At 34.8% G+C, this 27,077-nt stretch overlaps 5 protein-coding genes across 9 annotated transcripts; 2 read left to right on the top strand and 3 right to left on the bottom strand.

Moving 5' to 3' along the window:
- Positions 1 to 531: 531 nt before the first annotated feature.
- Positions 532 to 4,435, top strand: LOC102623336 (BOI-related E3 ubiquitin-protein ligase 1-like). Of its 4 annotated transcripts, none has more exons than XM_052439058.1 (5): positions 532 to 1,105; positions 1,218 to 1,408; positions 1,534 to 1,643; positions 2,304 to 2,686; positions 3,460 to 4,435. In XM_052439058.1, the coding sequence occupies exons 3-5, from the start codon at positions 1,538 to 1,540 to the stop codon at positions 3,991 to 3,993; spliced, it is 1,023 nt and encodes a 340-aa protein (XP_052295018.1). In that variant the 5' UTR covers positions 532 to 1,105; positions 1,218 to 1,408; positions 1,534 to 1,537; the 3' UTR covers positions 3,994 to 4,435. The 4 variants fall into 4 exon arrangements, with proteins under 4 accessions (XP_052295018.1, XP_024954526.2, XP_052295019.1 ...); XM_052439059.1 differs by having other exon boundaries at positions 536 to 1,105; positions 2,331 to 2,686; XM_025098758.2 differs by lacking the exon at positions 1,218 to 1,408 and having other exon boundaries at positions 533 to 1,105.
- Positions 4,436 to 5,406: 971 nt separating this feature from the next.
- On the top strand, positions 5,407 to 8,446 carry LOC102623059 (triose phosphate/phosphate translocator, non-green plastid, chloroplastic). Its single transcript, XM_006476727.4, has 9 exons — positions 5,407 to 6,119; positions 6,263 to 6,382; positions 6,484 to 6,636; positions 6,801 to 6,886; positions 7,065 to 7,149; positions 7,338 to 7,457; positions 7,565 to 7,633; positions 7,867 to 7,996; positions 8,104 to 8,446. Exons 1-9 carry the CDS (start codon positions 5,736 to 5,738, stop codon positions 8,178 to 8,180), a joined length of 1,224 nt encoding a protein of 407 aa, XP_006476790.2. The 5' UTR covers positions 5,407 to 5,735; the 3' UTR covers positions 8,181 to 8,446.
- Positions 8,447 to 10,551: 2,105 nt separating this feature from the next.
- LOC102630540 (transcription factor MYB98-like) lies at positions 10,552 to 12,274 on the bottom strand. Its single transcript, XM_006477482.2, has 3 exons — positions 11,606 to 12,274; positions 11,385 to 11,511; positions 10,552 to 11,293 (listed from the first exon to the last, which is right to left on the bottom strand). The coding sequence occupies exons 1-3, from the start codon at positions 12,268 to 12,270 to the stop codon at positions 10,709 to 10,711; spliced, it is 1,377 nt and encodes a 458-aa protein (XP_006477545.2). The 5' UTR covers positions 12,271 to 12,274; the 3' UTR covers positions 10,552 to 10,708.
- Positions 12,275 to 14,124: 1,850 nt separating this feature from the next.
- Positions 14,125 to 17,739, bottom strand: LOC102622564 (GDSL esterase/lipase At5g62930). Of its 2 annotated transcripts, none has more exons than XM_006476726.4 (6): positions 17,215 to 17,739; positions 16,995 to 17,072; positions 16,746 to 16,846; positions 16,531 to 16,629; positions 14,920 to 15,084; positions 14,125 to 14,431 (listed from the first exon to the last, which is right to left on the bottom strand). In XM_006476726.4, the coding sequence occupies exons 1-6, from the start codon at positions 17,311 to 17,313 to the stop codon at positions 14,248 to 14,250; spliced, it is 726 nt and encodes a 241-aa protein (XP_006476789.2). In that variant the 5' UTR covers positions 17,314 to 17,739; the 3' UTR covers positions 14,125 to 14,247. The 2 variants fall into 2 exon arrangements, with proteins under 2 accessions (XP_006476789.2, XP_006476788.2); XM_006476725.4 differs by having other exon boundaries at positions 16,531 to 16,607; positions 16,706 to 16,846; positions 17,215 to 17,734.
- Positions 17,740 to 19,329: 1,590 nt separating this feature from the next.
- Positions 19,330 to 25,074, bottom strand: LOC102622264 (probable boron transporter 2). Its single transcript, XM_006476724.4, has 12 exons — positions 23,815 to 25,074; positions 23,506 to 23,588; positions 23,224 to 23,416; positions 22,996 to 23,134; positions 22,649 to 22,814; positions 22,286 to 22,452; positions 21,980 to 22,153; positions 21,750 to 21,845; positions 20,990 to 21,127; positions 20,589 to 20,908; positions 20,136 to 20,406; positions 19,330 to 19,883 (listed from the first exon to the last, which is right to left on the bottom strand). The coding sequence occupies exons 1-12, from the start codon at positions 23,916 to 23,918 to the stop codon at positions 19,590 to 19,592; spliced, it is 2,145 nt and encodes a 714-aa protein (XP_006476787.2). The 5' UTR covers positions 23,919 to 25,074; the 3' UTR covers positions 19,330 to 19,589.
- Positions 25,075 to 27,077: the final 2,003 nt, after the last annotated feature.

Genomic DNA, 27,077 nt, shown 5'->3' with positions numbered 1-27,077 from the left:
AATTAAAATTCACTTTCAGTAAGGAAAAAGAATATTAACTAAAACTAAGTACTTTGTTAATTTTTATCTAACTAGATGGTTTAAATTAAATTGTTTCCTACTAAAGTATTCTTCATCTTCTCTTCTGGTTAAATCTCTCGTTGGTCTTTTGACACAGTAAAAATTGAATTGATAAAAGCTGATGGAGAAAGGAAATCCTTACTGAGTCAGCCACTTTACCAATTCATTTTTTGAAAAGTGTCAGATGTATTAATTTTCATGTGTTTATATATATAAACTTATGCGATATATACTATGGTGTTAGGTGAGGGGTGTTATTTAGTTTGATATAGTAAAATGTCTCATGTTAAAAACAAGGAATTTGAGCTTTGAATTGATCTCTATAATTTTATGAATTTAAAAAATTGGCAATATCAACCCATATTGTAATATACTAATCTCAATTTAAAAAAAAGAAAAAGAAACAAAAGTCATTGTCTATAGAAAATAATTACACAACCAAAGCATTATGAAGGGCAATTACACAACCAAGCTGCCGGAGATAAAAAAAAAGCTTCAAACAACTTTCAAAACAAGAAAAGCAAATAATTATTTCATCCGGCAGGCAGGCACCATCCAAAATTCCAAATTTCCAACCTCACATCTCCTTGAAAGATTCTCAAGCACAGAGCCCATTTTGGTCAATTGACACCCAATCGAACATAAAAAAAAAAGAAAGTAAAATAAGAAAAAGGGGGGGAATTACTGGTGGGAGAGGAAAACGAAAAGAAAGCTGACGAGGTGAAAGAGAACAACACCAACACCAACACCAACTACACCAACAACAAGAAGTAATGGCACAAGTTTACAAACGGAAGGAAAAGGAATCAATTTCAAATTCATCGGTTTTCTTCGTTGCCTTAACCTTAACCACTCACCCCATTCTTTTCTTTTTCCCCATACTTTTTTGTATTTTCATCTATATCATCGCCACCCCAACAGACAATACCACCACCCGTCATCATCATCATCAATATCAATGATGTTTTTTCTTTTTCTATCCTCTTAGCAACCTCTTTCTCTCCTTCTTTTCATCGGTTTTTGCTTCATTCTTATCAGCCTTGAGGTATTTGTTTTTACCATCTTCAGCCGTTTATGATTATATTTATGTTTTAGTAGTATTTGATTTCGTTTTTGGTTTATTGGGAACCCACTTTTTTTCTTTTTTTTTGGTAAAGTTTTGATTTTTGTGACAAAGTTCGCTTCTTTGAGGGAATGGGAGTCGTGGGTTCCCATGAACTCCATTGCCTGATCGGTTGGTAAGAAAGTAAGGAAAATTACACTTCGAAAAATGTCGTCTTGACTTGATTAAATAGCTGCATTAGCCGAGGGGTGCTTTCAGCTTCTTTGGGCTGGGCGTCGGGCATTTGTGAGCTTTTATGCCTGTGTTTCAAATTTATTTGTTCTTTATTTTGGTTGTTTTCGTGTATGGTAAAGTTCTTTTAGAGTGCAATAATGGTATAATGAACATTATGTGTTTTTGGTTGTTGTCAGAAAAATGTTCGGAGGTGAAAACAACAATGTCTTGCTTCCTGGTTATCTCGCAGATCATCAATTCCAATTCAATTCAAATGCATTGCCGCAGCTGCAGTTATTTGGAGATGGTGAGTATATTTATTGCTGAATGCAATTTGGCGATCATAAATTTTGTAATTAGAAAGTCAGTGGTGGTAATTGCGGGCATTTTATATTGGGTGCGTGTTTTTGTTTCTAGGAAGCCTCTTCATTTAGTGACCACTCTGGATGACATCGCTTTTAGGAGTCTGGTTAATTTTGATTATTCTTAAACAACATATGCTTATACTTTTTTATTGTTTATTGTTTAAAAATTTCTTGCCTCATCACTAGGACCATTAGCTTCATTTTCTTTGTGGCATGTCAGTAGAAGTAAGGGATGCGGCATTGTGAATGCATTATCAGTTGAATTTTGCATAGCATGCCGTGAACCTAAAATGGCTGCAGCAGTCAATGAACCAACTGAATCTGGGTAATTATTTTTTATTGATGATGAATTTATTTAGGAAATCTCATTCACTTTTCTGCTTTCATTCTCCATTTTTTCCCTGCTGGGGCATGCTATCTTATCATCTAGTGATTCTCCTTGTGTTTGTTATGTTTGCCATGGGTTGTCATGCTTTTCTGGCTGCAAATTTCAGTTTGTATTCTTGCCTTCAAATCTTGTTTCTTTCACTTTATATATTATTTATTGTAGTGTGCTTTTTTCCTTCTACAAAGTGGTCTATGGTTTATCTAATTTCGTTCAGGGATGTTGCAATCTGTCTTTGTTCCAGTTGGATGCAGCGTTGGTCCCTCAAAATTCACGGGGAATCAGCATGCAACTACAGTGGAGCGGCCAGTTAAAAGAAGCAGGGAGGTTGAATCTATTTCCAGACAGGAAAAGCACCATATATCTTTGAATGATAAAGTGCATCAAGATGAAGGTGGTCAGCATTGTAACATTATGAATCCGAACCCTGTATCAACTGGTCTTAGACTTTCGTATGAGGATGATGAACACAATTCTTCTGTTACTTCGGCGTGTGAAAATATTTCTGGTGCAATTCCTCATATACTGTCCCTTGGTGATAATCTTAAATTGGAGATTGACCGTCAGAAGGAAGAATTTGATCAGTACATGAGAATTCAGGTGATAATCTGATTCCATATGACAAAAGGATAACTTTGATGCTTCTGTTTCTTCAATCCCTTGAACCTCTGTAACTAAAGTAGTTAATATATTATGTCATGACCGATCATTGACCTCTGCAATCAGTCCAACTTGAGATGCTAAAGTGTCGGCTTATCAAACTGTAGTCACTTAGCTTGTTGATTTTAGAGAGACAACCGTCAATGTCTTCGATGCAAAAATCTTATTGGTTTTAGAGACTCAACATTTCTCATCACATTCTCATTACACATTTTCATCGAGTTACATCACTTTCTTGACATTTCTTGTTCTTTTTTCTTTTTTTATCATTTCTCATCCCTTTTCCATGGCGTTCTCAACAATTCTCTTGTCGTTCACTATGTTCCCATCAACTTTCTTTCTCCAATTCTCCTCACATGCTCATTAGTTTCTTAACAGCTCTCGTCATTTTGTCATCACTTTTTAGGTTTATAAGCTAAATATCCTCTCAGAATCATTTTTTTTCCTACTGTTAAAGTACCATAAAATTATAATGAAGTGTGTTGTTGTTATCTTTTTACTGGCAAAGGCAGAATGTGTCTGCTGTTTTCTTCATCTAAATGACAGTAGCCTAATAATGAAAAAAGCATGGCCATGAGAAATTTAACGTTTTGCAAATATAATGGAATGGGATATAATACATTGCATTTAATTAAGTCTACAGGGTTCCATGTAGACTGAGTGATAGGCTGATAGCTTCTGCAGCTGGTTCTTACTTGGTTTGTTTGATACAGGAAGGAAACATGATAAAGGGTGTAAGGGAAATGAAGCAAAGACACACATATTCTTTTCTCACTGCCATAGAAAAAGAAGTTGGAAGGAGGCTACATGGAAAGGAGATGGAAATAGAGGTCATGAACTGCAAGAACAAGGAACTAGTGGAAAAAATAAAGCAGGTTAGCATGGAAGTTCAATCTTGGCACTACAAAGCAAAATATAACGAGTCTGTAGTCAATGCATTGAAGAACAATCTTAAGCAGGCCGTGGCACAAGGTTCCTTGCATGTGAAGGAGGGTTGTGGAGACAGTGAGGTAGACGATGCTGCGTCTCGCACTAATCTGAATTATCTGAGTGTTGTAGATGGTTCTGGAAATTCAAGTCCCATGAAAATGCAGATGATTTGTAGAGCGTGTAACATCCAGGAAGTCTCTATATTGCTTTTGCCATGCAGACACTTGTGTTTGTGTAAAGACTGTGAAGGGCTTATAGGCGTTTGTCCCGTCTGCAAGGCAATGAGGACGGCAAGTGTTGAAGTATACTTGTCCTGAAGATGTGTTGTGTTTTGGCGTGTATCCAAGCATTTGCAGTACTCATTATCCAGAAGGGAAAGAATGAGTTTAAATTATAATGTTAATATCATCATTTAGACAAACCTAGTTGTTGCGTGAAGATTTTTTTGATGGAAGCGGGGTGAGGAAATGAAGTTATGCTGGTTTTTTATGAGAAATTGTTGAAGAAGGTTGGTAGGACATCTCTTTTCTTTTTTTATCAAAAAAATTAAAAAAATAAAATAAACCTCGTCTTATTCTATATGTATATTAATTAATATTTGGGTAGATGAGTCCCAAATATAAATTATGTTGCTTAAGAAGCCATGATGATAATAAATGAAGGCCTGACTTGTATCTGAGTCCGAGTGCCATAATAAAACTAGAAACTGCTGCTGTGTTCATTTGCCTCCGGAAAATAATTATTTTATCTTTCTTCTTTCTTTCTTTGAGAGAATTAATTACTCAATTCACCTTAATACCAGTAATTTCGTCATTCTAATTTTTTTTTGTACCTTCTAGTTAAACTTACTGTAAATTTGATTTACTGTAAATTTGATGAAGTGGCTGTTTGGTATGATTTATTTAATGGTTATTAGTACTTATTTGATCTCATAAGTTTTTATCAAAATTTTTGTTGTTTGGGTTTTTTTAATAGAATATTAAGAGATTAAATAAGTTATTTTTCTGAAGTAGAGATTGAATTTTTTTTAAATGTTGAAATGTTTAAAATATATTTTATGTATTTGATAAATTTATTTAATTGTTTTCATAATATAATTTTTTTTAAAAAAATTATCTATTAAATTAATTTTTTAAATTTTAATAAAAACTCTCATGGGCAACTAAACAATTAATATTTTGAAGCAAAAATTGTATCTGTAAAAATTTTACTGACAAAAATTATATTTAAAAAAGTTATAACAAAAGTTGGTTAAAATACACTATTGAAGGAACGGTCGTGAAAATGAAATGTAACCGATTCCCTCTTAATAAGGGTGACGCTATTTAACTTAAAAAAAGTGTTAAATTGTATAGACACAAGAGGCATTATAACTGCAGCTTAAGAGTATAAATGTATAATTGTTAATTGTTAATTGTTAAATTGGTCAAATATGAATGGTTTAATGGGTGCGTTACTTATGTCTTTAAAATCCAGCTAGCTTCAGATCTCGAGCCACACCGCACCGGACACGCCTCTACCGACCTACTAAAATAAAGTAGTGTTACCCCCCGCACTCAAAAATCGCAATGAAAGAAAGATCTACTTGCACAGTTGCACGTCACTTTCTTTTTTTTAATTTGTTCGATCTGAATTCCTGAAACACTCCTCGTCCCCAGACCCCATCCCCCCCCCCCCCCCCCAAAAAAAAAAAAAACCCTTTTACCTAAAGTAAAGATCTCAGAAATAAATAAATAAAACAAAATCACGCGCGATCACACATTAGAATATCCGTGCCGCCTGGCCTGGTGCGATTCTCTCTGTTTCTCTCTAGTTTTTCTATTATTATTATTATTATTATTATTAAGGCCTTAACCTTAAGGGGAAGAGAAGTAAAAGTCGAATTGTCAATTGATTTTCAAACACACTAGTTGTTTGTCACACCAACCTCGATCGGGCGGACTCTCCAACGCTATAACCGAAACACAACAACGCACTTGCTCTCTCGCTCATTTTTCAAATACGCAGCGCTTTGCTTCTTTTCGCTTCGATTTGATTTCATTTTCAGGTCTCCGAAAATATGCAAAGCGCTGCTGCATTCACGGCCGCCCCTAATCTTCCTCTCCTTAAGCCTCGAAGATTATCCGCAAACCACGCGCCCGGCCACGTCGTTCTCTGTTCTAAACGACACGATTCCAATGTCGTCCCCCCTTCTCCCTCTGCCTTCCCGCCTATCCGCCGATCCTGGTCCCTCTCCTCCACTCCTTCCTCCATGTTCCGGCCTTGGACCGCCGTGCCGCTGCGGGATCCCGATACCACGGGCCGTTCTCAAGCCACGGCCGTGCCGGAGAGCGCCGGCGGTGAGGAACACCAGACGACTGAATTGGCTAGGAAGATAGAAGTTCTCCTGCTGATGGGCTTGTGGTACTTCTTCAATATCATCTTCAATATTTACAACAAACAGGTCCGATTTTTAACTAACTTTTTTATATTTGTTTTCCAATTTCTAAGATTTATATTTAAGCTTTTGGTTGTTTTAGGATTTGGCCAGCGAAATTATTTAGAATTTGGAGAATGATTAACTGATTATTAATTGATTGTGAACAGGTGCTGAAGGTTTATCGCTTTCCAGTAACCGTAACGACTTGTCAGTTTGGCGTGGGAACCGTACTGGTTTTGTTGTTGTGGACTTTTAATTTGTATAGACCAAAAGTTAGCAGCACCCAGGTACTTGATGATCTTCTTGGATGGCAACCCCCCCCCCCCCCCCCACAAAAAAAAAAACCAAAATTTTAAAAGCTGATGCTTATTGTGTGTTGTATTGGCAGCTTGCAGCTATTTTGCCGCTCGCATTGGTGCACACATTGGGTAACCTCTTTACTAATATGAGTCTTGGGAAAGTGGCTGTTTCATTCACTCACACGATTAAGGCTACGGAGCCATTCTTCTCTGTTCTCCTATCTGCTATGTTTCTAGGGGAGGTATGCTGGATATGGATCACAGATTAAATTGATAAGTAGGGAGATTTTGTCCATTTATAAGTATATATGCATGCATATTTATACTGGAACAATAAATTCAGATTTCGTTGCATCATATGATTGGATGCTTATTGTTAATTCTAGTTACGATCTTGCTGATACAGTTCCCCACTCTCTGGGTTGTTGGATCTCTAATACCTATTATGGGTGGTGTTGCGCTTGCATCAGTTACTGAGGTTTCTTTTAATTGGTAAGAACTTTAATGTTCATTGTGTTTCCAATTATTGCTTCCAAAAGGAATGTTGCAGGATGAGGTTCTTTTTTTGCATGTGTATGATTCCATTCCAATTCTCCCTTGGTAGAATGGTCAATATAAATATTTTTTATTTAAACTAATATGACTTTATTTCTTTTGGTTTGTGCAACAGGGCTGGTTTCTGGAGTGCAATGGCTTCCAATTTGACAAACCAATCTCGTAATGTCCTTAGCAAAAAAGTCATGGTGAATAAAGAGGTAATCTGCGTTGTCCACATTGATGTGAATTAATGAGCATGGTTCAGTAGTTGTGGTTATGGTACATTGAATTATTTTCATGATTGGTACTGACCAATTTAATCAGAAGTTGCATATGTGAAATGTGTATTAGTATATTTTCTTCTGTTTGAATTTGTTCATAAATATAATTTCGTATTTTTTAACAGGAAGCTTTGGACAATATCACCCTATTTTCTATAATAACAGTCATGTCTTTCATCCTGATGATCCCCGTGACTCTCATTATGGAAGGTGTCACATTTACCCCTGCATACCTACAGTCTGCTGTGAGTTTTGCTAAATAGCTAAACTTGATTTAGTTACTAATTTTTTTACTTTTATAGTAAATGTATTCTGTCCAAGTTGGCGTCTGATTCACTATCTTGCATGACAGGGTTTGAATCTTAAAGAGGTTTATGTAAGGTCACTTATCGCTGCAATCTGTTACCATGCTTATCAGCAGGTGAGGCCTTTAGAATTTCTTTGGGATTTCCCTTTTTGTTCCTAAATTCATATCTAGCGTATTTCATGTGATGTGTAAGCTCTTAAACCGTAGTTTCATATTCAACTCAAAGCTGAAGCCTCCTTTGACAATGAACTTGTTGAAAATGAAAATAATCATATTTTGCCATGGCCTCTCTAAAAAGCATAAATCATTTATGCTTCCTTGCTAAAAATGCTGATTGGACTGTGCAGGTCTCTTACATGATATTACAGAGGGTAAGCCCTGTTACCCATTCAGTAGGCAATTGTGTGAAGAGGGTGGTGGTCATCGTGAGCTCTGTTATGTTCTTCCGAACTCCAGTCTCAGCTATCAATGCCTTTGGTATGATAACATTGCATTCGAACTTACACTTATAATTTCCTGTTCATGTCCTGCGTTAATATTTTCTTTTATAATTATGAAAATTGTTTTTCCTGATATTGATGCAGGCACTGGGATCGCTCTTGCTGGAGTTTTCCTGTACTCAAGGGTGAAGCGCATTAAGCCAAAGGCAAAGACTGCTTAAATTTCTTGTGGAGAATTTTTTTTCCAGGCAATTGGGTTGTTAGTTGATAAAATTTAAGTTGTTCATTGAGAACTTATTTTTAGGTCAGGGCAGGAACTTAATTTTTATTTTGGGTTTGTAATCTCTTTTCTTTTTTGTTTCTCTCTTTATCTTTCTTTTGAGATGATACATTCTTTTGTGGATTTCGCCACAGTTATGCCGGTAGCAAATCAGCTGCTCTGAATTGTATCTTGTCCTTTTTGTTTAAGCCCCAATGTTTCATCTCCCATCGGCAGTTCCTCGTTTGAATGTGAAATGTAATTTTGCTCTTTTATTTAATTTCATTTCGCCTTAAGCGAAGATTCATCAACATGGAAAATGGAAAATAAAAGCTACCGGCAGACACTGATTCGAACGGCCCGCCGTTGAACTCTTTCTTCATGATGCTGACCTATGGACATGGGTAACTAGGCCCATTGAGTGGCTCTTTCGGTATTATGATAACAGTGACTCATTAGTGTTACAACATAAGTGCGATTATTTACATCGTAAAATTTATTTGGTATATTTAATATTTATACGAAAATGCTCTTGATTGAATTTACAATTAAGAATAATTATATTCGAGTGAATAAAAATATATTACTCTTAACATTCATTTACTTCATTCATACTATAAACTAAAATTTTATTTTGTTAATCGTATCAATTTAATCTTGAATCTTCATTTAAAACTAGTTTTCTCTACTGAGGTAACATATTAGGGATGGCAAAAATCCCCACGGGGACGGGTACCCTCGGGGATTTTTTCCATTCGGGGAGGATATGGGAATAATTTTATACCCAATTTCTTATTCGGGGAGGGGACGGGGATGAGGTGGAATCTCCATCCCCTACCCATTTCCCCATTTTAATTTTTAATTTTATTTTAATTTTTTAAAATTACTAGTAAATAAATTATAAAATTATAAATATTGGTAAAAATAAAAAATATCAAAATATTTATATTATTAAACTTTTAGGCCTAATTAGCTAATTAAAGTTCTAAATTTTTATTTAGGACATTAAAAAGACCGAGTAGATTCTATTAGCCAAACATTTTTTTTAATTTTAATATTCTTTAAATATTTTAAACTTAAATCTATTTTTTATTTAATTTTAGATGTTATAATTGCCCACAGGAATCACAATTTTAATATCTAATCTAATCTAATCTAATATTTGCTTTTGATTTGCTCCGATTTAACTATTGTGTTGTAAAGGGAATAGTCCACATTTATAAAGTGTCCACGCCACCATTGAAAAAGTTAATTTTGAATTTAAATTTGATTTTATTTGTAACAATTTTGTATTAGATTATTAATTTGTTCATGATAGTTTGTAAAAGAAGTTTATATCCCTTGCATGTTGCGTTACTTACTAATTTAATGTATGTAACTTTTGTAATAGATATTAATGTAAGATATATTTCGAACTTTACTTTTATTTAAATTTTTTATTTTAATATGATTAACTCAAAATCGAAAAAAAATGTATTAGTGATTCGGGGATCGGGGACCCTTGGGGATCCCCTGTTATTATTCGGGGAGGGGATGAAAATTCTCTCAAGTAATTCTGACGGGGACATATGCAAAATATCGGGGATGAGTACGGGGAGATCGGTCCCCTCCCCTCCCCTCCCCATTGCCATCCCTATAACATATGATGATAGATTACAAAAAAAAAAAAAAAAAAAAAACATTTTGTTAAATCGAATAGCCCTCAATATTCCTACGGAATGACGTGAGAAGGAAAAAAAAAATCCTCTAGTCATTCATATGAACAAGTTCGGTTATTTCTTGAAAAATTGTCTTCATTAATTCATATAATAAGCTTAGCAATCACGTGAACTAAGTTCTTAGATGTAAATTTCTTTTATGATTGTAATTTTAAAAAAAAAACTGATAATAACAGATATTTAATTCGAGGAAAATTTTGATATTTTCAAAGCATAATTGAGTAAAATTTAATTTATAGAATGAGTGTCTTCGGTTAAAAAAAAAAAAAAGTATATTCACCACAGTGCAAGTAGCCCCATCCTATCAATAAATTTCATTGAAGACTTTCTTTAGTTCCAAGTAAACTCAAAACCCATAAATACCTAATTAATGCTTCAGACTATAAATTCATATGTTCTGGAGCGGCACTATCGGAGTAATCCATGCACGTCTGAATAAAACTCCATTTTAAAACTTTTTTGAAGCTATGTTAAGAATTAAGATGACAACAACGTTAAAAGTCAAAACCCTAATAACAAAATAATAATACGAACTATAGAAGAATAAAGAACTTGAGAAAACACCATTCAAAATCCTAACAGAGAATGTACGTAAAAAGGCTTTCCATATATATGTATAGGAAGTTTACATGACGCAAATTAACATTTGATACAATTTCAACCCTTCTGATCAGTATCTTATTCTATCAATTATATAATTATAACTGTAAAGTACTCTAAAACAAATACAAAGTAAGAATCAACAGATTAAAAATCTTTAAATCCTAGTTACTCAAAGATTGGCTTCAGAGATCATTTCCACTAAATCCAGCTCCTTCTTCACTTCAAACTCCATCACTGGAGGCACATCCAATGGTGGCACCTTCATGTCCAAGCTTTTCTGATGATCAACAACAGGAGCACAAGTCATTTCTTCAATTAGAGAATCAATGCTACAATTCTCATCAAACAACTTGTCATCGAAATCAAAATCCGGGACCTCATTAAAATCAAAATCCGGAACCAAATGATCACTACGGCAAAAGTCTTGCTCTGCGGCAGCTGGAGGGCTACTCTTGGTTGCTGCTTTGCTTTTGTTATTAGCGTTAATGTTAGAGGAGTTTTTTCTCTGGTGTTTTGAAGAACCCGCTGCATCTAAGTTCAAGCTCTTGATATAGTCTTGTAAAAGAGAGGCTCTGGGGTATTTTGAACGACATTTTCGCTTCGAGAATTGCCTTCTCTTGGTTGCATTCCAATGATTCTTGATTGAATTTTCAGTTCTTCCAGGCAACCTCTTTGCAATTTCTGCCCATTTGTTTCCTATCTCTGCATGCGCCTCTATAAGCGCCTTATCTTCCTCCTCACTCCAAATATCCTTCTGCAATATTTTGAAAAAAAAATACAAATTAATAAATTGCACATGCATTGTAAATAATACATATATTCGAGGGTCTAAAATGTTCATTTACCTTGATATCAGGCCTTAAATGGTTATGCCATCTCTCTCTGCACTGCTTGCCTATTCTTCCAGGCAACATCTGAGCAATATGAGACCATTTTCTTATCCCAAATTGATCGACCAACCGAATCAATAGCCTATGCATATACACATTAATTATCAACTTTTCATTGAAAAATTACGAAGCTAAATGTAAAGATTAACCATGCAAAAATTTCAAAATTAGATTACCTGTCTTCTTCAGTAGTCCATTGTCCCTTCACTACATTGGACTTCTTACCAATTTTCATCGTCTTTCTTACCGAATGATATGCTCTATTATTGTTCTTATCCATGCCAGCTTTCTTATAGTAACCATTGCCAGCACTTACACATGAAACTTCATCGGAAACAAGAAAATTTACAGGCTTCATTTCTTGAAAATCTAATTGCATGTGGCTGCGATGATCGGATCCCAAAATATCGACTGGATTCACTTGCTGTTGCTGATGATGATTTAGGTATCCTCCACTTTGGAAATTGTCCATGACTTGACCGTTGCCGCTACTGTAATTGTGATCAGCAAATGGCTTGCACTCATAAAAGTCAAAGTTTAATGATGACGAGTAATTGTATGGGAAAGCATCAAGAGATTCAAAGCATGGAGTGTGAACAGCAAAAGGGTTTGTTGAGGAGGATCCGTTGAGATTAACGAACAGATGATGACGACCGTCATCGTCATCAAGATCATGGTGGTGACGATCAAAATCCTGAAGATTATTAGTTATATGAGTACCCTTCGATGAAGGGACTTCAAAAGGTAGCTCAGGTTTCATGTAATTTTCAGACAAGAATATTGGTTGTTGTTGGCTCGCATGATGATGTGTTTGGTCTCTTAGCTTTGTGTCCAGCTCCATGACAACATGCAGCAAAACGTTTGATGTTTGAGCGTTTTGGAACTGTCACCTTTGTGTTCCTTAATAAGTGAGCATATGGCAAAGGCATTTATTATCAAAGTTAATCATGATCGTTCATTATGATTAATCCCATGGTCAGGATCGTTTAGCATTACTTAGCTATCTTGACCATCAAGCCTCTCTTAATTAACATATTTATGGCTCTTTTTTTCACTTTTTATTTAATTTAATATTTAAAAAAATACATAGCACATGAATCAAATGTCTATCTTAACCCTCCCTCCTTGTCTTTTTCCTTTTAGGTTCTATTTCTGTATATTATTGAACTTTTGTTTATAATAACTGAATAAGTGAAGAATTTCCTCTTGGGCAGACAAATTTTTGTTGATTAACCTTAATTCGCATCACTAAAAATCTTATTGTCTTCGGTATATAAACTCATTCATTCATGGGATTTTTACTTTATATTTATTCGTACATAAATAGTAAGAATATCATGGATGGGGCCATTAGAAGTATACATTGGACTTTAAAAAAAAAAAAAAACTTTCAAAACATAATCAAGTCAATTTAACTCATTTGATGGTACATTTTTTATGTGGCATCAGGAGAAGGAAATAAACGAGGGTAAATCCGTCAATATGAATTGAAAAAAATGGCTTTGGCTAAGGTTCACTTTAGATAATTACAAATTATCTAAATTAAATGAGTAATACTTATTTGTAACGGAAATGGTTTTCAAACAAAACCTTAAATAAGTTAATTTACTCTTTCTTATTAATATCAAAATTCAGCGAGTCGTTAAAAAATAAATCTAATGGTAAATTTGGTCTTAAGACTAAGAAACACAATTATGGTCATGTTAAATAAAGAAAAATCAATCTACATTAAAGACTACTTTTAGTACGGATTAGTAGTGATAACGCTAAGCATTTGTTATTAGCCTTAATTTTGCAGTTGGTGTTCTTTAATCACAATTAAAAAAATAAAAAGCTTTAATGTAATAGGTTAAGTAAGAAACGATGTTTACAAAGGATTTAGTGCAACTTATGGCTTACATCTACAAGTCTCAAATCCCTTTTCCAATTTTGAAATTGTAAATGCCCATGACAATTTTCTTTGATTTTCCAACCCTTAATTTTGAAGATAATCTGAAAGTTTTGGACATCAAAACATAGAGGCCAATCAATCAGTCCATAATGTTAAGGTGTTTGTGAAGTCCACTACCACGCTGGTTAAATACTTTCTATGATTCTATTTACTTTTATATAATTAGAAAAGAATTCCTCATTTAAGGATAAAGGGCAATACATGAACACCAACAAACCAACAAAGCACATATTGCTGTCTTTTTTATTTTTTATTTTCTTTTTCTTTTTCTAAGTAAAGAGCTGGATATATTCTAAATTATATTAAAGTAAATTTTTAAAAAATCACTGGTTAGACCATCAGGAGCAAAACAAAAATATTTTTTCTTTACTTTTTAAGAATGAAACAAAAATAGTTGGATGTGAGGACAGGTTCAAGCCCCACAATATTAATATTTATAAGTCAATTCTTTCTTACGAAATGCGAGTGGAACATAAACATTCTTCCTCTAGTTATGAATATCTGATATATTATCAATAATTTAACCTTTAATTAATAGTGGAAGAAAGACTGCAATCCCCTGCGTACAAGGGGACTACTACTCACTACTACTCTCCAATAAGCCTTATGAACAAGAACAGCCGCAAAGTTTTTAGGGAAACCTCAAATTAATATTTTAGCTCTCTACCTACTTGCGGTTTGAACTCAGGTGACCCACCAAAAAAAAAAAAAAACCTTAAAAACCTTTTTATCAACCCCCAGGGGTAAAGAACAACCACAGAATTAATCATTATTATCACCATTTATGTGGCAAAATTAATCCCCAGTCCAAAACTTTCTTCAAAATATGAGTATATTTAAAAGTTAGGTATAGAAGTCAAAGCCTTTCTAAAGGGGCCGTGCCAAGCATTGCTGTTGTTGGAAAGTTTTCTCGGGGTTCTTTGCATCAATTTGCGAGTGGTGAGGGAAATCATATGGCATTTCTTCAGAAGAAAGCCCGGCGACACTGAAAACTTCCACAACTTCTTTGTGGACCACTGCATTGCCTTCCTCTGTCAGGTGCAATCCATCACTGTAATGAAAGATGAAACAAATATACTCAGATCATATTTCTTATCAGTACACTCTTGCAGAGCTAATATTAGTCTGTGAAACAACTAAGTCTATGTCTCCAGTAAACCAAACAGACTAGGATTATTTTTCTTTCCCCTAATAATAAGTCCTACACCTGGATTTAGTATTTCTTTGCTGTGGCTCGGGTGTCTCGACTTTCCAAGATCCATTGGATTTGTCATCTATGTATTCCTAGATGAAGTCCAAGATCCATTAGGTTTGTCATCCATGCAATCCAAGTTGAAAGTACTTGCATACAAAAATTCATCAATCGGGCATGCAGTTCCAGGAAAAGATCAAACGTAACTACTACTTTGTTGAGCCAGATTATTGTAGTACTTCAGTCTAGTCTAGATATGAACATGAGGAAATATGTTTTACCAAGCCAAAATCAGTCAGATTATCATTTTGGACCACAAACCGACACAAGCTTTATATATCACAAACCTCAGGAATTTTTTCTGCCAACCCTCTGTTTCCTGCATCTTGGACCACAAATCAATAAAGGGGACACCCAAGTCTTTAGCAGTCTCAATGCACTGCCTAGCATAAACTCCTGTCATTTCATTTGTCCTTTCAGGCAGTTTCATAGCTTTCTCACCATACAGTGATCTGCAAACACAATTATAAAACATACCAAGTATCTTATCACATTAATAATACCTTAGAAAGAGAAATAACAACAGTAATTTTATGGTTAGAGTTCCAAGATTTGAGGATTTTGAGGTCTTAAGAATCAGGACTCTGAGATGATTCTGGATCGGTCATGGTTATTTTCCACTCCAAGGATTTCGAAGATCAATTAGAAGAGGAAAGAATGGCATGTTTATATCTCTCCATTTCTTTATGTGGGGCACAAACTCTTTCTTGGAAGGTATCTAGATCTAAACAAGGTAATTGCTATGCCACTGCCACTTGGTTTTGATCTCAATCTGCTTCGAACAAGGTCAGTTGTATATAGTTAGTGGCAACTCTGGAGAGAGTGATGGTACATGGATGTGAATGGGATGGTAAAGTCAATGTTGGCTGGGATGGAAGAGCTTTTTTGTTAAGAGTGAAACTGATTGATCGTGGCAGCACCGATACCCGTCTGACCTAATGGTGTATCCTCCCATCACACCGAAGGATTAGAGAGTAAATATTACTGGCCACGGAAACAAATATAAGAAATTGCATGGTGGACATGAGCTGGAAGTCGTAGATAGATCAAATTAAAAATGCATAAACAGCGCTAATGCAATAACAGAGGCAAGTTTGATAAGAAATGAGCACGTGAATTTGTACAGCCTTCAGATCAAAATGGAACTGACCATTAAGGTGGCAGCAAAGGAAGAAGGAGATCTTGTGGCAGGGCCACAGGGGCTGGTGTTGCTGATCTGATGGCAGTGGGAATGTCTGTTAACATCTTGTGGTAATGGTGAAGATGACAGAGGCAGCAAGATGGCAGTTTAAAGCAATGGCGATAGCATTAATAGAAGAAATAGCACAAGCAAACAAGTAAGCAAGCAGTAATGGAAAGACAGGAGGTTGCGGCAGAGGTTTATGGTGGTAATATGCTTGTCACTGTTAGGATTAGGCTATAATGAACAAAATTGAGATCAAGCGGCTCCATTTCCATTAGGTGATAAGGATCTACAACTAAAACTTGGGATCTCCAAGCCACGATTACAGAATAGGGAAATGACATCCCTGCATGAGAAAGCTCAAACTTGTGGTCTAAGTCATTCAACATACTAAAGTTATATTAGTCCATGACATTCCACAGACTAAGACACTGATTTTCACTACAAAGAAAAAAAAAGGACCTTAAACAAAATACAAAAATCTTCCGTACTTGTTTTCTCTTAAAAATAATATAAATTCTTTGAATGGCAACGTATAAATTTTCTCTTAAAAATAATGAAATATTCAAAATTATATCAAATTGTTGATAGCCGCAAAAGAAAATAACATATGCTGCAACCACCATGGTAAAACCATTGTTGTTTTCCTATTGGTTGTGGGTACTTGGGTGGACGTCCTAGAAAACAGTTAATATAAGGAGAAGAGTTAACATACTTTGCATATTCCATACGCCCGTCCTCATCAACTGGCGGTGGAGTAATAAGAACAACTAACATAGTTGGTGAGAGTCTCTGCAAACAATGAATTGATATGCTGCAAATGATAAGAACAGAAACCAGAAAAACTCAAATGGGTTGCTCAATCATCACTGAAAGATCAAAATTTGAACCTTCAAATGCTGAACCATTATTTTGAGATTGTCCCCGTACTCTTCCACAGGAACATGCTGCCTCTCACTAGTTCTCCCAAAAAGAGCAGCATCATTAGCCCCAAAGAAAATTGTTGTAGCCACTGGCGGGTTTGAATTGTCCTGCCAAAACAACCACCAAGTAGCAAAATTCAATAAACCCAGTTGGTGTTACACAAGAAAAATTGAAATTTTCCAACAGAAGTAAATAGTCGGTATCTATAACAAACCAACCAAAATAAAGAAATAAATAAACAAGGAGATTGTTTACCAGAGGGAAAATGTGATGTAGCAAGAACAATGCCCATCTAGTATTGTAACCACCATAGCCACGAAGTAGCACGTCAGCCTATAAAACAACAAAACAAGCAAAACCCAATACACGAAGCCAAGAATAAAAAAGCTGGGTATCACCAAAAACAGCATAAAGAAAATTGAACAAAAAGATCAGTAAGAACAAAAAAAAATCAAAGAAATGTAAAAGTTAAAACCTTGCGACAGTAAGCGTCAGCAAGAGCAGCTCCCCAGCCGGCTGATCCAAAAGACTGCTGTGTTATTGAATCTCCAAATAACACTATTTGTGGCCTCATTTCTGTTTTCTTAAGAGCGCAGATCAGATCTAGACAACAGAACTGGCGCGGTTTTTATTTATTTATTTCTTGTTGTTTAATGTTATTTATTTATGATAATCATTTTCTTTTTCACCTTTTTATCTCCCCCCGGCTGAAAGATACCGATCGAACACCCACCCACCTCTACCCACAAGTCCGGTCCTCTGCCCCTCCACCAACCTGGACAAACGCGCATTTTTTTCCCTCTTTTTTTTTTTCATTTTTTTCCTATTTATGGATAATGCACCTATATCACACATTAAAATGTCAGCATAAATGATTGTTCTGCTTCAGTCAAATATTTAATTTCTGAGTCATTTCAAGAAAATATTGATAAATAATAATGATTTCTTGCCGAAAATTCAATTCATCTTTTCTTTGCCATCCTCATCTCATTTTGGTCACTTCAAGTAGCTCCTATGTTATAAAACTCAGTTTCATTCTCCATTTGGCTTGTAATTTATTTCATTGAGGATGAAAGTAATTTATTTAATTGAGGATGAAGAAAAATGGTAACTGTACAAACTATTTTTTTTTTATTACATGAGATTATTACTTAAATTATAACTCATATTATATAAGACTAAACTGATATTTACAAATCAGATTATTACTGGGACCAATTTACATCAATACTAATGAGCTTACAAATCAGACTATTATTGGGATCAACTTACATCAATACTAATGGAGCGCTATCCATATTTTAACCCTCATAAATATTCAACTGATATTTACAAATCAGACTATTACTGGAACCAACTTACATCAATACTAATGAGCTTACAAATCAGACTATTATTGGGATCAACTTACATCAATACTAATGGAGCGCTATTCATATTTTAACCCTCACAAATATTCAAGAGATGTCTACTCATCACACTTGGATAAAAAAAAATAATACCTTCATTCAAATTTAATTAAGAAAGAAAATACTCTCACAATATATTTGTGGAGGTTCGAACTGCTGCCATCCAAATTGGAGGGCAGCAGCCTGACCACTCGCTTAGCACAAACTAATTAAGTTCTCAATAGTTTGATAAAACGCTTAGCTCATGTCCAACCTACCAAAATCTTAAGGAACTCAAAAGAAAACCCATGACACTCATTTGTAATGTCCAATTGTCCTGGCTACTGACACTGAGCTGTAAATTTGCTCTGGGCCAAATGCCTGTAGGCTACAAAATTTCGATGGGTTCAAGACCAAAGAAGAACTTATGCTGATACAGAAAAGAAAATGCGGAACTTACCGTCATTCTAAGTGCCCATCAGTTGATCCACAAACATTAGTGCAAATCAAAGAATCTGCTGTGTCACTTTTTAAAGTGTCATTCAATCGTTAAGCAAAGCATCAGAGTGACAAGTGACAGCATCATTTTGGTCCTAACAGCACCATTTGGGTCCCTCACTCCCTTGTGTACTCCTTGTTGTACAGAAGAGATAGTGGGTTGTATAGCATGCTTATCACTAGTGATATTTGGCATTAATTGTCTGTCCACCTAGTGCCTAAGCAAATCTCTCTTTATATCTATCTGAATCACCCTTTTCTAGTATCTCTTTACGTAATTCATTCAGAAGTGCAGACAAGCGCTGAAATCATAGTGCTAGTGGTGCTTGGAAAAGCAAAGGATCAGCAAAGAGAATTGCTAAGCCAGAAATCAGATGTTTGGAGAAAAATATTTTACCATCTTTTGAATCGTTATTGGGAATCTCATAGACATGAACTACTCATCAGCACCACTAACCAAGTAAACAGCTTTTACTTTGAAAGGACTCTTTTTCCAGGGGAAAAAATGTGTATCCCAATAGGAATGCTGACATAAGAAAGTGGACGAGCCTATTTAGATGGTGGATCGGGTGTCTCTTTTCCTTGTCCCTTGCAGTTAAAATGGCTTATGTGAGCTCCAGTCAGTCATTCATCGGCTTCACTAATTCATGAATATGACTTGACCCAGTCGTGTCCATATAAATTCAAATTGCGGCAACAAGAAATTAGTCTCACGGATAATCTTCACTGTGCCTTATAAATCACACATAATGAAATATCATTTGGTGATATAATAAAGCATGCTTTTTATTAACATAAATCTCTACCTGCCCATATTTAGGAAATATAACAGTAATCACTGAAAGACATCCGATGGTTAGAAATAGGAAGAGAAGCACATATAACACATAGTTACATGAACTTAGTACAAGACCTCTCAAGCACCAGTGACAAATAAACTCATGTGGATTATGCATTCTAGACTTTAGCATGGAGATGAACCGTTACTGCTTTGTCCAAGGTTAGATGGCCCGGGACTGGGAATTTTCTTTACTTCTAACCCTTTTCCGCTCAAGCTGGGGCTTCTTTCCACCCTCAGTTCTCTAACACGGGGACTATATGCCCTTTGCATCGATGGACTGTGAGGAGATCTTTTATCCTCAAGTGAAGTTGGAGTTGAACTAGTAATTTTAGGACTCTGTGAGTGGCGAATCTCACCACGGCTTCGTGTGATCATTTCATCTAGAATTTCCCCTCCATCAATGTCGATGGCTCTTTCCTGTCGATCAATAAAAGCATCATGGATTAGAATGAAACTTCCAAGGCTAAGCTTAGCCAATATATGCGTCACACTATCACCAGAGATCAAAAGTCTATCCCCCCCCCCCCCCCCACCACCTTTCCCTCTCTTTCTATTTAATAAATTTTATCAAGTAAATCTTAGGTAAACCAATATTAATTCCATGCTCCAATCAGATGCTTTTGCGAAATTAGGCTTAGCTGAAACAAAGAAAAAGCTTAGACAACTCACTTCAAATGTCATATTGTAAGAAATGGCAGGAGCTTCCTCATATTCTGCAGCATCCAAATCTTGAAGATGAACGGCTTTGAAAAACTTTGGGAGCAAATATTGCCGCACAGGGACAAGAAGCATGATCAACAGTGGGAAAAGGACACCAGCTATTGGAATCCATGTTATGCCAAAGCAAAGAAGCAGGTAGACTGTCTGGAACAAAGTAAAGGCAGCAATTGATTTGAAGGGAACAGTCTCAATGAATGTTGCATGATTCTCCTCCAAAACCCTGAGGTTCAGAAAAGGGAAATTAGATATCTCATTGTTATAAGAATACTAATGATAACTAACAATCAGAACGATAACAAATTAGAAATATGGTTTCACAAGTTGAACATATGATTTAGTTGAATTCCATTTTTTCAATTTCTTTTAAGGCACTGATTGGGGAAAACTATAGAAGGTAATTACTTGTATCTGCGGCTTGGAGCAGTGAAAAGCAATAATATCCTCTCCCAAAATTGATTTCCAGGCAAGTTCTCAATGGCCATGAAGGCAAAGTAGCCCCAAAGAACAGAAGTAGGGATCTTCTTCAGGAGAGGCATAGCAGCAACACAACCGCCAACCATCAATGCCTGCAGCAGATTGCTGAGACGTTGTTCCTTGACTTCAACAGGTAAAAGATCATCAATATCCTTATCCACATCAAAAACAGTCTCATCAACAGGTGCATCAATATAGCCAGAACTGGAGGCCAGTTCGATTGTGGATTCTTTCATCTCTTTCAGTCCCTGTTTAAAGTAGAAATTAGGGCAAAAGGGAATGACAGCAATTATGGTATCAATCAAAAGGTAAAATGCAAATAAATCTACCAGAGCAGGAGGCATTTGATAGACAAGGGGCGTCTGCATTTCATTGTATGCCTCTTGCATGTTCCTGTACAATTGACTCAGATTTGAATTTCTCTGTAAGCTTTTCCGTGCTGTTGATACAAGCTTATTCCGCAAAAGCTGTTACAAAGAAAAGCAAGATTCCGTAGCAGCAATTTAGTTTTCAAAGCAGTAGAAACTCAGATGACACTAACTTTAATATCTAAAACATGATCAAGAAGCACAGATGACACTAACTTTAATATCTAATACACAATCAAGAATTTGTTGCAACAGGAAGAGAATACTCAAATGGAAACGGAAATATGGGACAAAGCTGCAATCTTGTTATGCAGAAGGCAGCAATATAAGCAAGGCGACTGAATATGTATAAGCACCATAGGCCAACTGTTAAAGCCCTTGGATCAGGTAGTAAATTGCCATGAGAGTAGTAGGTTCAGATATAGTTTTGAAAGTCTATAACAACTTATCGAATGATATAAGAAATCTGAATAAAAAAATGTTGGGCTCATTAAGTTACACATCTCTACGCTGCACCATTGTAAGAATTTGTCAAAATGTTGGACCTCATTCCTGTTTGTGCACCAGTAATTGCAACATCAATGTGAGTATTATATTCCAATTCAAAAAGTAATAAATGGCAAGCTGAGTTCTATACATCAAGAAAGTTGAGAATAAAAAGTTGATAGAACTATGCTGGTATACAAACCAGATTTGCGATTTGAAAAACCAAGACAATTACCTGATGTTTCAGGGTAGCCAAGCTTTTTGTATGCATTGGGGATTGTGGAATTACACCATTGGATGGAGGAATGCCAATAAGACCGCATAATATTGTCTGATAAATATTCAGCATAACCAAAATAATAAAGTTATTTGATAAAATTGAAGACAAGGACTTTGGTCCAACTCTAATTTGATTTTCACCAGATTAATTTCAAAAGTTAATGGCTTGTTAGGACAATGGCTCACCAAGAATCCCAGAAGAAGAAGGTCATAGTGATATGAAGGTGGTTTCTTCAGATTGAACTCCTTCTGTTGGGCAAGTTGAGATGCTACACTGTGATCAAAGTAGTAAAGAACAGCAATCATAGTTGCTGGAATAAATGCTCCAACTATATATAAAGGAGGAACATCCAACATTTCCTGCACAACTTAAAAGGCATCAGTTTCTTGCCAGATACTAAATGCTTCAATCAAAATCTCAGCTATGCTTCAAGTAGATACCAAAGTAAACATCAATTTGTATACTGTGGAATCTTTTCTAGCAGGATTCACCTTGACAATGGTCCAATTTGAATATGCACCAGGAGACCATGGATTTGGACTGAAAAGTCGCCTGGGAATCCCTCTTGGAACATTATTTACAGGAATGTATGATACAGCAGTCCATACAAGCACCATTAGTGGGACTCCGTAATCTGCTATAAATCCTCGTAGTGAACCTACCGATTTGAAATCACATTCATCAGTAATGTTTATGAGATATACAGCTCACGCAGCATACCGTGTGGGCTTGTTTAAATAATGAAATAAGCTAACCTCACTGAGAATGGCATGATTATAAGGAAGTGATTACTTAACTGACTCATGTAGAATTCATCACTTATAGGCCATGTAAGTGTCAGAGTAACATTTTACCTGATCCATAACGCCAGGATCTAGCTTTTCGGCTCCTTAGTCCAGTATAAAGAAGGCCAAAGGAAAGAACCAATGCAAACATTCCATTGCCAAAACGCCAAGAAGGTTGCAATGACATCTGATTAGGATTTTCTCTCTCTGGTATGCCAAACTCCTCCACAACTCCCTATAGGATTAAGTTCATAGTTGAGGGAATTACTGAGAAAATGCTAGCAAATTCATGCAAGATTGTTTTAAAGAAAAAATATGGTACTTCTTAAACACCAGTTTCAAAAATCAAGCAAGAATTCAAGACTGCCAAGAAATTGCATATAAAACATTTTGAGAAACAATCCAAATCTCCTTACCCGTATGGCCTGCTGCATGAAAAGCATTGCAATCAGCAGACCAAACAATTCACCAGCAATGCGAGTAAACCGATTAATAATGGAGCATGCACCCAAAATGGACAGCAAGAAAAGCAATAAGGCCGTCCAGGCACAGACCCTAAAAACCCAACAGAATGCAGAAAACATTTTGGGATCACCACAAAATCAACCCGAATGTAACAATTTAGTGATGCAGAGTGCTGTTACCATCCTGTCCAAGCTAAGAATAGTTTCTCGCCTAAATCTTTCCGATCTTTTGCAAAGTTGAACATAAATGTATACATCAACACAGTTGGCTCAGCCACACCGAGTATGAGAAGGGGCTGTCCTCCAACAATTGAATGGATGATACCACAAAGTGCCGTTGATGCAAGAGTTTGCACAGCAGTCAAAGCTCCATCTGACATACAATCAAAGAAAGCACATCTCAGTAGATGACCATTGGGAGGGCCTATAACAAGAGGACATTGACAGCGTATATGGCCTCACTTGTATTTCTTTCAAGCTGCTCCCCGAAGGATATAACTGGAATAGCAGAAGCAAAGAATATATATGTTGTTGGAGCAAGGATCCTAGGTGACAAAAAAAAAAAGTGATGATAAGTTCAAAACAAATAACCACAAAACATCCTAGTAACTTCAAAACAAATAACCTCAAAAAAGCCTAGTATTTGCAATCATTATATACTGTGAACAAATAAAAAGCAATGTTAAGCTAGCAATCCAGATCATTATTGTATGATGATAATCAAAGACAACATTATGCAATGACAGATAATCAAATGAGACAGCCACATACCTGAATCCAGCTCGGAAACCACCAGTCCAATCTTGCTTGTAGCACTTAAGTCTTCCATTGAGATCATTCTTAATTCCACGGAAGGGAACAAATGTTTCTTCCATGAAAACTCAAAATTTCAATAAACAAACCAAATTTGAGGGTTTTTCTTTTTTTTCCCCCCTTTTTTCTGCTTTTTGTTTGAACAACCAACAAATTGAGATGAAATCCACCAACACACAAGATTCAAATACAGATTAAAGTGACTCGAGAGGCCAAACCAGCTACTAAACTTCCATAAGCGAAGACAAATACAAGAAACTATGGGCAGAAAGACAAGAACACGATGTTCATTACAACATAATCAAAAGAAAAATGTGAAGTCATCATATTTTGATGTGTAATTTAGTAAAATTATCCAATTAAAAACATTTACATTTCGAGAAATCTAAAAAGAATAATAGTGGTATATTTTCAATAAAGAACAAAAGAATCAGTTAGTTATCAATCAAACTACTTCGAATCCATAAATGACTAGGAATCAAAGATATTAGCGAACAAAATCCATAATGAACACAAACAAAAATATTAAGTTAACGAAATGAACAGATTCTCTCCATGAGCTAAGTCTAAGAATTCAATTAACGGTTGACTTTAGCACCTTCAAGATCCATCACTAACCGAATCCCGCCAAAAAGTACATTAAAAACGAAAAATGAATGCAAGAGAAGATAATTTACATGGTACAACTTACATAGTTTAAAATATAACAAAGTATCAATCAAAGACTGGAACTTGATAAAGTTTGGGCACAAGAACAGCAAAATTAACGAAACCCCATTATCAAATATGGAATTTTGGATGGTTTAAACGGATTTAAAGCAAATGGGCATCAGGAAAAGTCTCGACGAAAGAACCACAGAAACTCAAAAATTAACGGGAACCCATGATTGAGATTATAAAAAAGTTTGGATCAAACAAGTTCGAAAGAAATGGTTGAATCAAGATTACATTATTCAAAAGAAACGATTTTGAGCAATATAAAGACAACTTGAGAAACAAGAAGTTGAAGCAACTGTGTAAAGATTACAGTTACATGAACAAGAACAAGAAATAACAGAGAGTGTAAGAGGATTAAGATGAAGCAAGAAGAGCTATTGAACAGAGAGATTCGCAAAACAAACTCTGCAAATGGAAGGATTTTGGCGTGAATGAGAATGAGGCAGTGTGTGGTGACTCAGCATTATAAAATACAAACAATGTGATTGAAAGAGCAGTGGAATTAGTACCACTAACGGTTGCTGAGAAGACATACATGAGCACGAAACTAATAAATGGACTAATTATAAATAATTTCTCAATCTTTAATATCTAAAAACTAATAATGAAATTAAATTTCATCGTATTTGTTTTGTACGCGACGTGCGATTTAAAAAATAAATAAATAAATTATCTGACAATTTATATGGTGCTGGATAGATTGTATTTTCATTTTATATTAGTTGTGGGTTGAGAGAGCCACGGCTCCTCAAATTTAAACAATACCTAATTATGTTCAAAATTTTAGAAATTACTACCCAAATCAAGAATTAAATACCCTTTTAATGAATTAATCTGTTGTGTGTGTAGATTTTTTTTTTTTTAATTTTTAATTTTTAATTCTGAGTTTGATTCAGCTGCTATTTGGGACTAATAATTTGAGACGTGATGTGAAACGAGAGAGACAATAACGGTGATGCAACTGAAAGCTTTTCTGCTGTAACAAGTGAAAAGGCGACTGAAAAGAACCAAAATTCAGCAACTATTTCCATACTGCGACGTGTCTAAATTACTGCCCAAATAAATATAAAATCAGAGAAAATATTGGGTATTTATCAGTTACCACACCTGAGGTTTATAGTATTACGACTTAGATGGCCTATTTTCATTTAGTTAGCGTTTACTTTTTGGATTGGATTGAAAATCTTGAGGAGTGGGAATCCTAGGATTAGGAGTGTAGAGTGGGAATGGGAGTAGGTTGTTTACTTACACTGGAATGGAAGTATGTAATAGATATCAGAATCTAATTTATGTGTTTACTTTGTCTTAGATTGTTAGTAAATAGTTTTAAATTACAATTTTTATCCTTATTTAAAGAATTATAGTTTTTAATTACAAAACTAATAAAAAATATATTTAATGAATAATATTTATTTTATTATATTTGTAAATTTATTATAATTATTAATATTCTTAATCATGAACAATAAATTATTAATTTTAATATAAAATGAAACCTTATTTTATTTTATTCAATATAGTTATATTAAATTTATTATTATATAAAATAATAATATAATATTATTTAGTACAAAATTAATATTTTCATAGAATAAACTATTTATTATTATTATTAATATAAAATAAATATAGTACTATTATTTTTAAAATAAATATAATAATATTATATTTATTAATTCTCTATTAATATAATAATATTATTTTAAAATAATTTTAACTTATAATTAATTCAAATTATTATTTAGTTAAATATAATATTATTATTTAGTTAAATATAATATTATTATTTAGTTAAATATAATATTATTATTTTATTTTATTAATTATAAATTATTAAATTAAAAAAAATAAAAGGGTAAAAAAGGGAGAGGTGGGAGTGGATTCTCACTCCCACTCCCCACTCCAAAAATGAGTGGGGCCCACGGAGTGGAATTCCCACACCCTTCCTATTTTAAAGAAGTAAACGCTGGAGTGGGAGGAATCCACACTCCTCACTCCCACTCCAGCAAATAAACACAGCATTAATTGAGATCTAGCTCCAATGAAATTTGGAGTATCATTAAAAATTCAATACTAATAAAAATAATATTAAACTAAAAAGCTCTCATTTATAGTAATCAAACATATAATACTAGATCGTTATTATTAAAGAGATGAAAGGATCAAACATTTGGTTAAATTTGTGGAAAGTAAATTTATGTTAGATTAAACGAGTTATTTAAGTGATAATATCACAAAATTTATGGGGTTTAAGTGACAAATACCCAAAATTTTGAAGCAAATTTGACGCAGTTTTGAAGTTTCATCTTTAGGGTGATATGCATGCATGCATACCAATAAGAAGTGAAAATCTTCTTTTACCTTTACACAAATACACATGTGCGTGAGTATGAATATTTCTCTCGTCTTTGTTTTTATTTCTAAAATTTTGGGTAATACTACGAAAATGATCCAATTAATGGAAGACGAGAGATTTGGGTCAATTGATAATAATCTTCGACTTA

Source organism: Citrus sinensis, chromosome 3 (assembly GCF_022201045.2).
Source record: "Citrus sinensis cultivar Valencia sweet orange chromosome 3, DVS_A1.0, whole genome shotgun sequence".
Taxonomy (NCBI): Eukaryota; Viridiplantae; Streptophyta; class Magnoliopsida; order Sapindales; family Rutaceae; genus Citrus; species Citrus sinensis.
Note: the sequence above shows the minus strand (reverse complement) of the source record. Positions and strands in the feature narration are given on the sequence as shown.